General features: G+C 41.1%; 1 protein-coding gene across 1 annotated transcript; it reads left to right on the top strand.

Moving 5' to 3' along the window:
* Positions 1-226: 226 nt before the first annotated feature.
* ndufb8 (NADH:ubiquinone oxidoreductase subunit B8) lies at positions 227-10344 on the top strand. The gene is made up of 5 exons (XM_047817772.1): positions 227-381; positions 1371-1497; positions 7487-7586; positions 9030-9185; positions 10192-10344. Exons 1-5 carry the CDS (start codon positions 300-302, stop codon positions 10282-10284), a joined length of 558 nt encoding a protein of 185 aa, XP_047673728.1. The 5' UTR covers positions 227-299; the 3' UTR covers positions 10285-10344.
* Positions 10345-12626: the final 2282 nt, after the last annotated feature.

Below are 12626 nucleotides of genomic sequence, written 5' to 3'. Positions count from 1 at the left end.
CTGAAAACCAGTGACAAAGGTTTCTGTAGGGTGTGTAAACTTACACATTTTATTTTATTTTATTTATTTGTTGTATTTGTTCAGTATTGTTGTAATTATTTGGATTATTCAATTAGTTTCCTGTCATTATAAGACTGAATATAAAATATAAAATGTAATTTTAAATGACATGTAAATTTTCTCTGTGTACATTTGACTGTAACAATAATGTTTATCCGTCAAGGTTCCGACATTATCGATGACGTATTTCCGCCGGAAGGTTGAGTAGTGCGCATGCGCTTTGGTGAAAGTCTGCGAAAATGGCGGCGCTTGTAGGAGGTCGCAGGATTATGTGTAAAAACAAAGGGCAAATAATTTATAAATTAATATCCGCGAGAGCAGGTTGGTGTAAATATGTTATATTACTGATTAAACTGTGGTGTTTATACTGAAACCTGCTATGCAATATAACTTTATTCTCAGTATTAGAAAATGTGGAGTTTATTATGATTGTTGTTGTACCATATTATTATTATTATTATTATTATTATTTTTATTATTATTATTATTATTATTATTATTATTATTATTTAGTATTATTATTAGCAGTAGTATACATTTATGCTCTTTCTCTACTGTAACGCTTAAATACGGAACATTTCCGCACTTGTTTAAAGATTAATGAGAAAACAAAAGAGAAAAAAGTAAAAATCCGGTTAATGAACTGATTAATTATTTATTTCTCTGTTCCGTATTTTACTGCAAAATATAAAATATACTCATCACTTTATTACAATCCAATCATCCATAACATTAAAGCCTGCACCTTCAGGTGAAGTGAATACTGACGAGCTGGTTACAGCGCCACCTACAGGGCTGTGAGTTATTATGTCGCTGTGTTGGAGAACAGCAGGTCTTGTGATGTGGTTAGAGTTCGTATCTAATCTAAAGGTTCAGCACTTTATTACAGAATGGGCTTTGACCAGACTGTTAGCCTTCACTTATCCTCCAGCGTCATTCACGACATATGACAATGTTATTCACTTCACCTGACAGGTTTTGGATGTCAAGTCAATTCTAGAAGCTTTGTTATTTTAACCATATATAGCTGACGCAGCGCTTGGTGAAATTGAACAAACCTTCTCTAGGAACATGGTGCTAGATAAAACGACACCGAGCTAATGACTACAAAATAAAAGTGCATCGTTATGCAGCGTAATGCAAACAGTGTAAGACAAACAGTTCACACAATACAGTATAGTGCAGGACAGATACATAAAATATAGCACTGAGTGAGTACAGATTATAATGTGCAAATAGAGATTACTAAACAGTAGGCGGATTGTAAACATATGTACACAATGTGTGTGTGTGTGTGTGTGCTTGTGCAGCTTCTGGTCTCTCTCAGGATGGGCTTCCTGGACCGTATCCTCGCACTGCTGAAGAGCGAGCTGCTGCAGCAAAGAAGTACAACTTAAGGCTGGAGGACTACCAGCCACACCCTGATGATGGACAGGGGTTGGTTTTACACACACACACACACACACACACACGCGTGTACACATTCTTGTGTGTGTATATCATATCGCTAAAGTGTAGTTTATTAGAATACAGATGGTGCATCACACAAACAACACAATGTTAATTCATTTATGAAAAGAAAATAATTTTTACTTATCCACTTTGTGAACATTTAATGCTGAGCGCTACCATGTGACTTTTGGACAGATGAGACCAGACTGGAGGAGTTTGGTCCTCATTCACAGCACCTTGTTTGAGAGACACACTTTTTATTAACGTTTAGCTAAAGGTGGACTTACACTGTGTGCACAATTATTAGGCAAGTGATTATTTTGACCAAATCATTATTTTATCCATAATTTCCAACTCCAAGCTGTATAAACTTGAATGCTTATTGGATTTAATGCATATCAGGTGATGTGTATTTGTGTAATGAGGGAGGACGTGGCCTAAGGAGATCAACACCCTATATCAAGGTGTGCATAATTATCAGGCAGATTCTTCTCCTCAGGAAAAATGGGCCAAAAAAGAGATTTAACTGACTCTGAAAAGTCAAACATTTAGTCTGTTCCCTACACTTATGTGTCAAGATAAAGGAATCATGTGTTGAACCAGGCCAGTGTGCCACAATGTTTGTGAGGGTCGTGTTGGAGTCACATATGATTTACACATTAATAGAATGCACATGCTTTCTGTTAACATAAGCAAATTCATTTTCAGATGGTGCCCTTATAGCAACATGAGCGCAGTCAATTGTGCCGATTACATTTGGGAAACCAGACATTGCTGCAAATTGCATTATAATTTCGGCCTGTTCTCACACAGTGTAGGGGAACCTGATGTATCTCACACAGTGTAGGGGAACCTGATGTATCTCACACAGTGTAGGGGAACCTGATGTATCTCACACAGTGTAGGGGAACCTGATGTATCTCACACAGTGTAGGGGAACCTGATGTATCTCACACAGTGTAGGGAACCTGATGTATCTCACACAGTGTAGGGGAACCTGATGTATCTCACACAGTGTAGGGGAACCTGATGTATCTCACACAGTGTAGGGGAACCTGATGTATCTCACACAGTGTAGGGAACCTGATGTATCTCACACAGTGTAGGGGACCTGATGTATCTCACACAGTGTAGGGGAACCTGATGTATCTCACACAGTGTAGGGAACCTGATGTATCTCACACAGTGTAGGGGAACCTGATGTATCTCACACAGTGTAGGGGAACCTGATGTATCTCACACAGTGTAGGGGAACCTGATGTATCTCACACAGTGTAGGGGAACCTGATGTATCTCACACAGTGTAGGGGAACCTGATGTATCTCACACAGTGTAGGGGAACCTGATGTATCTCACACAGTGTAGGGGAACCTGATGTATCTCACACAGTGTAGGGGAACCTGATGTATCTCACACAGTGTAGGGGAACCTGATGTATCTCACACAGTGTAGGGGAACCTGATGTATCTCACACAGTGTAGGGAACCTGATGTATCTCACACAGTGTAGGGGACCTGATGTATCTCACACAGTGTAGGGGAACCTGATGTATCTCACACAGTGTAGGGAACCTGATGTATCTCACACAGTGTAGGGGAACCTGATGTATCTCACACAGTGTAGGGGAACCTGATGTATCTCACACAGTGTAGGGGAACCTGATGTATCTCACACAGTGTAGGGGAACCTGATGTGTCTCACACAGTGTAGGGGAACCTGATGTATCTCACACACAGTGTAGGGGAACCTGATGTGTCTCACACAGTGTAGGGAACCTGATGTATCTCACACAGTGTAGGGGAACCTGATGTATCTCACACACTGTAGGGGAACCTGATGTATCTCACACAGTGTAGGGGAACCTGATGTATCTCACACAGTGTAGGGGAACCTGATGTATCTCACACAGTGTAGGGGAACCTGATGTATCTCACACAGTGTAGGGGAACCTGATGTATCTCACACAGTGTAGGGGAACCTGATGTATCTCACACAGTGTAGGGGAACCTGATGTATCTCACACAGTGTAGGGGAACCTGATGTATCTCACACAGTGTAGGGGAACCTGATGTATCTCACACAGTGTAGGGGAACCTGATGTATCTCACACAGTGTAGGGGAACCTGATGTATCTCACACAGTGTAGGGGAACCTGATGTATCTCACACAGTGTAGGGGAACCTGATGTATCTCACACAGTGTAGTGGAACCTGATGTATCTCGCACAGTGTAGGGGAACCTGATGTATCTCACACAGTGTAGGGGAACCTGATGTATCTCACACAGTGTAGGGGAACCTGATGTATCTCACACAGTGTAGGGGAACCTGATGTATCTCACACACTGTAGGGGAACCTGATGTATCTCACACAGTGTAGGGGAACCTGATGTACCGACTACCCATATTAAGTATACCATTCAAAACGACAGATATTATGGCACTCAGGGACGGCTGTGATATACCAGACCTATAGGGTGAGATGATAGATTCCAATAGAATTATTTCATATATGAAAAGGTCTCAGAGACAAAGTTGAGGATTACTTATATATATTTTATTACATAAATAATTTACCTGTCTGCCAATTCCTGCTGGAAACATCCAGTTGCCAAGAACCCCAGAGTGGTGAGGACTTGTATTTGGACTGGGATGGCATGGTTCCGGCGTGTTGCCCTCTCTAATACTGGACCCAATTCAACACATATATCTAAGAGCACAGCTCTAGGGAATCTAAATCGGCTTATTAGCCAGTCATCATCATGGGCCAGGAAATCATCATGGTCCCTGAAAACTCGTTCTCTCCTTATTCTCCCATTGGCGTAATCCTCCAACAGTGCCAGCAGTGCCATCATGAAGCATTACATACCCTGGTCACCGGAGGATTTATATGTTTCTAGCAATTAGACTGATCGTTAACACCTTGACAAAATCACAGAATTAATTTGTGGGCGAAAAAATGTTATAGTGAACACATGCTTCTTCATGATGGTTTTGTAATGAACACCGTAATAGTTAGGACCGATGATGAGGAGCGATCGTGCTTCATGACTGTATTTGCAGACTTTGACATTTTATGATGTACATTAAGGAAAATATTTAGTTTGTACACTGTGTTCTGTAGTTCTCTAATAAAAGGGTATTTCATGCTATTCTGTATCACATGTAGTCGCACCATCTCCTCCTGCACTCCCGTTGTGGACAATGTGACTGTAAGGCAGCGCTGAGTATTATTATTATTATTATTATTATTATTATTATTATTTTATTTTGAATACATTTTGAGTTACATTTGGATTTTACTAGATGTATATAGCCTAAAACAATCGGCACAAATAACACTGTTGGATTTAATCTTCATGATAATGTGGATATAACGTATGAAATGGAGTGAAAATTTAATGTCATTAATTCTTATAATCGTTCTTCTCACATTTATTTTCTACAATCTAACTTCAGTTCACGACCTCACCATCTTTGTCGCCAATTCCCTTTGTCTCCAGAATGTGTGTATGCACGGCTCAAAGTTTGCTTAGAGGTGCTCACATTCTCCCGTCAAGTTTGTTTTTTATAGATCACCTTTGCACGAAAAATTTTTTGCTTTATAAATGAGACCCCAGATGGATGGGCCCGTGGTTGGATCACTAACAGACACGGAGCTTGTGGTTGCATCTTTCAAGAAGACTTTGATTTTTATGCAAGACAATGCTCCATCACATCCATCAGAGTACTCCACTGTGTGGCTGACCAGCCATGTCTTCACCTGACTTAAACCCTGTTGAGAACTTTTGGGCCATTCTTAAGCAGGACTTTTACAGAGAAGGTAAACAGTACACCTCTCTGTACAGTGTCTGACTCTGTGAATGGAAGGTCTGTGACTGTTATTAATACAGAGTTAGCGAACAGAAGGGTGGCTTTATCGGTCACTGAGTTGTGTTTCTTTTTTTTTTGTAATTTCAGAAATGTTTATTTGTAAATTTGGAGTTTGTTTATTATTCTCACTTTAACAGGTGAAAATAAACAAGTATAATTCTGCACACTAATCGCTGCCTAATAACGGTGTACATGTAGATATTCTCTTAAAGCCACAACTTCACTTTTACTACTTAAATGTTCAGGTTTGAGGGTTTGACCAAGACCTCCATAGTTGTGCAATAACAAAAGTAATCTTGCCTAATAATTGTGCACACAGTGTATTACTTATAGGATGTACTTATTTTCCACCTGGGTTTGAAGGTTAGTGTACTTTTTAGGACTCCATATTGAAAGCTATGGTGTGTATATATATATATATGCTACAAAAATGAAAGTGTGTGTGAAAGGCAGTCCTGCTGTGAAGAATAGAACCTGTTGAAGTCGTATAACCTGAGGTTGTGTTACAGTACATCAAACCTTGACAAAGTGTAGGCTGAACTGCATGAATTATGGTGAATAAAACCTTCTGTTCAGTGAATTCCAGATGAAGTGGGTGTATTACACCGGGGTGTACTGGGTGTATTACACCTGGGTGTACTGGGTGTATTACACCGGGGTGTACTGGGTGTATTACACCGGGGTGTACTGGGTGTATTACACCTGGGTGTACTGGGTGTATTACACCGGGGTGTACTGGGTGTATTACACCTGGGTGTACTGGGTGTATTACACCGGGGTGTATTGGGTGTATTACACCCAGGTGTATTGGGTGTATTACACCGGGGTGTATTGGGTTTACTGGGTGTATTACACCGGGGTGTATTGGGTTTGCTGGGTGTATTACACCGGGGTGTATTGGGTGTATTACACCGGGGTGTATTGGGTGTATTACACCGGGGTGTATTGGGTGTATTACACCGGGGTGTATTGGGTGTATTACACCGGGGTGTGTTGTGTGTATTACACCGGGGTGTGTTGGGTGTACTGGGTGTATTACACCGGGGTGTACTGGGTTTACTGTGTGTATTACACCGGGTGTATTGGGTGTATTACACCGGGGTGTATTGTGTTTACTGGGTGTATTACACCGGGGTGTATTGGGTGTATTACACCGGGGTGTGTTGTGTGTATTACGCCGGGGTGTACTGGGTGTATTACACCGGGGTGTATTACACCTGGGTGTGTTGGGTGTACTGGGTGTATTACACCGGGGTGTACGGGGTGTATTACACCGGGGTGTACGGGGTGTATTACACCGGGGTGTACTGGGTGTATTACACCTGGGTGTATTGGGTGTATTACACCGGGGTGTATTACACCGGGGTGTACTGGGTGTATTACACCGGGGTGTGTTGGGTGTACTGGGTGTATTACACCGGGGTGTACTGGGTGTATTACACCGGGGTGTATTACACCGGGGTATACTGGGTGTATTACACCTGGGTGTATTGGGTGTACTGGGTGTATTACACCGGGGTGTACTGGGTGTATTACACCGGGGTGTACTGGGTGTATTACACCGGGGTGTATTGGGTGTACTGGGTGTATTACACCGGGGTGTATTGGGTGTACTGGGTGTATTACACCGGGGTGTACTGGGTGTATTACACCGGGGTGTATTGGGTGTACTGGGTGTATTACACCGGGGTGTATTGGGTGTACTGGGTGTATTACACCGGGGTGTATTGATGGTAATTTGAATGAACACTCAGTGTGTGTCATACTTATTGAAATACTACACATATATGTGTCACCTGTTAAAATGCTCAGCCACATCTGTAACACAAACCAATGGCCTTCAGAATGTTACAGTAATCCTTTTTAAATAAATAAACAAATCAGGAAATTGATCACTCTTCTTTATTGGTGCTGACGCTCTGTGCTGTGGAGTCTAGTCTGGTGTTGTGTCCCGGTTGTCTTTCTGTATTCAGTTCTGTGGTTTAATTAAATAAATAAATAAAACACACTTTCATTTCTAGAGTATATTTTGTGCACATAAAACGAAGCTCATGGAGCAATCAGTGTCAGATGTTGATTTATTTTTGTTTGTTGTTGCTGTAGCTATGGCGATTACCCGGCTCTGCCGGACCGCTCCCAGCATGAGCGAGACCCCTGGTACCAGTGGGACCATCCAGACCTGCGGAGGAACTGGGGAGAGCCGGTACACCTACACTCACTCGCACCCAATCACACCTGGCCAAAGTGAATAAGATCAAGTCAAGTAGCTTTTATTGTCCTTTTAGCAGTATGTAGCTGATGCAGTACACAGGGACATGAGACAAAGTTTCTCCAGGATCATGGAGTCGCAAAAAAAACACCAGAGCTAAGGAATTAAGTCCTAGTGCAACAGTGTGAGACAAGGACAGTAAAGGGTATATATATATATATATATATATATATATATATATATATATATATATATATATATATATATATATATATAATACATACAATCAAAATTAGTTTAAAGATATTAATATAAAACATTATATATTTATCCCTATCCCTAATGAGCAAGTCGGAGGCGGTGAGGACAACCCCCCTGAGATGATAAGAGGAAGGAACCTTGAGAGGAACCAGACTCAGAAGTGAACCTCATCCCCATCTGGGTGACGCTCTACAGTAAATAGTGTAAATGTAAATAATGTCCTTTCTACAACACTTTATAACAATGCAGCCGAGAGCTTCTGAGGAACTAATGGGTCATCATAACCTCTGAGTTCAGCTCAGACCTGATTACAGAAGAAGACATGACAGTCTCCGGGTGGCTTCATACACAACAACCCCATGAGACACTGATGACCATGTAGATCAATGCCCCAGCAGGGTGACCACCGGGTGTCGAGACTCCGACCAGGGGCAGAACATCAGGACTGATGAAGTAGCTCCATAAGAAGATACGATCATTCCAGTGTGCATATTGTATTATAAAGTACATTGTGCAACAGTTATAAACATGTACAAACGTATGTAGTAGCAGCAGTTAAATGAGGTATTGAAATGTAGTGTGCAAAAAGAAATGTATACAGAATGTATAATATAGAGACTTAAGCATTTCTGTACGTCCCTCTGGATACAGCGTCTGCCAAATGCTGTAGATGTAAATATAATCAACCCAAAACTAATCACACAAACAAACTGAACTGTATCTTACCGAAATCAACCAAACTGAAACTAATCATAATGTGCATAATGATTTACATCCCCTGGGTTTGGGACTGAGGAAGCTCAATGGATAAGGCATTCTGTTCAAACCCCTGCACCACCCAGCTGCCCCTGCTGGACCCCTTACCAAGGACTTGTGCTCAGTTCACACCAGATAAATGTACATTATAATGTCTGTAGACATCTTAAAGTCCGTCTGGATTCAGGGATCTGCATTGTCAATATAATCACACCTAATCAAATCTAATTTATAGCACGTGTGTCATGTACAGGCTTTAATATCCTCAACGTCTGTGTGTGTGTTTGTGTGTGTTTGTGTGTGTGTGTGTGTTTGTGTGTGTGTGTGTGTTTGTGTGTGTGTGTGTGTGTGTGTGTGTGTGTGTGTGTGTGTGTGTGTGTGTGTGTGTGTGTGTGTGTGTGTGTGTGTGTGTGTGTGTAGATGCACTTTGACTTTGACATGTACATCAGGAACAGAGTGGACACGTCTCCCAGCCCTGTCGACTGGTCCACCATGTGCAAGCGGTTCTTAGGGTTCTTCACCTTCATGATGGTCATGTTTGGCCTGGGGGAGGTGTTCCCTGCTTACCAACCTGTAGTAAGTCTCTCTCACACACACACACACACACACACACACTACAGTACACTACAGTACAGCCATTAGGGCAATATACCTTTTAGAGTAGCAATACTACACACACATAATAAATGTACAGAAAATACATCAAACACACAAATCTGGACTGTATTGAGACTGAAGTGTATAGCAGTGTTTTATTAATGTTTGGCTGTTCAGTCAAACACACAAACAGGTTTCCCTCCTGTGTAGCACCTCTAACCGTACTATACACATGCACCGTCCACTTTATTAGGAATACCATTGTTTTAAGGAGTTTTCTAATCAACCAATCACGTGGCAGCAGCACAATGTATAAAATCCTACAGATTCAGGTGAAGAGCTGCAGTTTCCTGCTCATGTAAAGCAGAACTAAAAGTCTGATCTCTGAGACTGTAACTGTGGTACGACTTGGTGTCAGATGGGTTAGTTTGAGTTTTTATAACTTCTGCCCTCCTCCTGGGATTTTCACACACAACAGTCTCTAGAACTGTCACAAAATGCTGCAGACAAACAGAAAATATGTGATGAGCAACAGTACTGTGGTGGACAGAAGAGGTGCTGGGGAGCTTTCTTTACTAGTCCCTTATTGAGGGTGGACAATGTGAAGTCCTCAGTAACATGAACATTAAGAAACCTGAAGCTGTTAACCATCCCCAAGCGTCCAACTCTATGGTGAAGGGGTTTCTCAGTCGTGTCTCCCTCCATCTAACTGGCCAACACATACTTTTATGACATGACCAGCGATTCAATTGTGCTCTTCTGTCAGGTCAGACCAGTCTGATCATTGTCCTCTGATTCTCCTCTGATTCTCCTCTGTAATCAACAAGGTGTTTCAAGGTGTTTTTTTTCCCACGACACTAAGTATAAACTCTAATGTGTTCAAATCCCAGCAGGAGATCAGCTATTTTCTGCTTGTCTTTCACTTCATTGATTGAATGTATTCATTATTTTTGTGTATTAGAAATTGTGTTGGTTTTGTGTGCAGGCCCCAAAGCAGTATCCCTACAACAACCTTTATCTGGAACATGGTGGAGATCCAGAGAAGCAGACAGAACCTGCTAAACATTATGAGATCTAAACTGGTATCTTGTGCATTTTATTATTGTGTATGTGCAAAATAAAGTTAATGCTGAAACTATTCAAGGTTTTTGTTTAATGTCTGGCTTTAATGTTTTAATGCAATGTTGTTGTTTTTTTAGAGAGAGAGAGGAGAAAATTGTTAGGTATGACTGTAATCAGGTGATTGACAATGTACATTATGTGTAAAGTGCAGACAGGGACTCCATCAGGACTAGCTATGACATCATAACTAAAAGTCTAGACCCAGAAGGTGACACAGACATGAGGACTTCCTGGGATGTAAAGTCTCCCACTGCTCCACAGTCTGTAGACCTGAGTGACTTGTGATGGTGGTAAGGAGACAACATCCAGACCTCCCAGTTCACCAAACACTCTGTAACCATGAACCCTCCAGATCTGCTCCTTTACCTCAGAAAAGCTATTCATAAACATCTAAACTAAACAGATGTGTTTTTATCCTGGACTTAAACACTGACACTGTGTCTGAGTCCTGAACACTAATTCGAAGTCTGTTCCATAACTGTGGGGCTCTGTGAGAAAAAGTTCTGCCCCCTGCTGGAGACTTTTGTACTTGAGGTACCAACAAATATCCTGCACCTTTAGATCGATGTAGGTGTGACTGATCATAAAACACCAAGGGCCAGTTGTTCAAAGGTAAGCTGATCAGATTTTGGTTATCGATTGGATCGAATTTTGAAAATGGGTTGTTCAAAAGGGAAAGAAGGAATCTGAAATCCGATTAGATTACAAAATCCAATCCTAGTTTTAATCTGGATCAAACCTTCAGTTTGTGTTGTTCAAAACTTGTCAGTAGGATTTGGATAACTTTGATCCAAAAAAAACAGGATTATCCTGATCCCAGCAGGGGGGAGGGTCCTGATGCCAACAGGGGGAAAATGTAGTAAAACTTTAAAATGGGTCAAATAATACTGTACATTTGTATAATTTAGTGTATAAACTTTTATTGAAGCAAAACTTTAAACCAACCCTTCAGATCCGCCTCCTAAAGGCAGAGCTTGGAGATGCTGCTCTCTCGTCCTCAGAGGAAAAAGAACCCTGAACATTATTTATTTTGTTAACTATTGAACATTTAGCCATTTTATTTTTTAAGACATTTTCAAAATATCCACAATGTATTTGATAATGTATATTTATTTTTTATGACTCCGATGAGGGGTCATAAAATAAATTATGAATGGAAGTGGAAGTTTGTTATTTTTGGGTTTTGTCTCAAAATAAAAAACTCTTACACTGACCCCATGTTGGCTCTTCTACCTGTTCTTTACAATTCAATTCAATTCTAGTTTATTTGTACAGCGCTTTTTACAGTAGACATTGTCTCAAAGCAGCTTTACAGAACATAAACATAGAACAGAAGGTTAATATCAGAATCATATAAAGATTAATAGAATACAAAATTCAAGATTAATATTAGACATATTTAGTTCACAATGTGTATGTGTTTATCCCCAATGAACAAGTCTGAGGTGACTCAGGTGACTGTGGGGAGGAAAAACTCCCTTAGATGGTAAAGGAAGGAACCTTGAGAGGAACCAGACTCAAAGGGGAACCTCATCCTCATCTGGGTGACACTGGGGGTGTGATTATATAACCTCATCCTCATCTGGGTGACACTGGGGGTGTGATTATATAACCTCATCCTCATCTGGGTGACACTGGGGCTGTGATTATATAACCTCATCCTCATCTGGGTGACACTGGGGGTGTGATTATATATATACAGTCTGATAAATGTTGTAGTGATGTAAAAGGTCACATGGAGTTCAGATCTTTTTATTATAGCAGAATCTAAGTGTAGCTGGTAGATCTCTGGATGCCTCAGGGTTCGCTGGGTCGGCCTCATCTCAGTGGTCCAGAATCTTCATCGCACAGAAGACGATCAGGGCTGGTATCATTTCTGGATGCCTCGGGATGGGTAGAAGAGAGAAGCAGTGGAGAGGGATTAACATATCTGCTGTTCATAAAATTTGCAAGTCTGATATAATAGTGCATGATATTATGGGATGTATTATGTGTATGTGTTCGCCTGACTAAAGAGATGAGTTTCTAATCTACATTTAAACTGGGAAAATGTGTCTGAGCCCCGAACACTATCAGGAAGACTATTCCAAAGTTTGGGAGCTAAATAAGAAAACGCTCTACCACCTTTAGTAGACTTAGATATTCTGGGAACAAGCAGAAGTCCTGAGTTTTGTGATGTCAGAGAGCGTGAAGGATTGTAACGTGTTAGAAGACTAGTTAGATACATGGGAGCTAAACCATTAAGAGCCTTGTACGTAAGTAGCAGCAGTTTGTAATCAGTTCTAAACTTAACAGGTA

This window comes from Tachysurus fulvidraco, chromosome 8, assembly GCF_022655615.1.
Source record: "Tachysurus fulvidraco isolate hzauxx_2018 chromosome 8, HZAU_PFXX_2.0, whole genome shotgun sequence".
Taxonomy (NCBI): domain Eukaryota; kingdom Metazoa; phylum Chordata; class Actinopteri; order Siluriformes; family Bagridae; genus Tachysurus; species Tachysurus fulvidraco.
The sequence above is the reverse complement of the archived record's forward strand: the minus strand, read 5'-3'. Positions and strand labels throughout refer to the sequence as shown.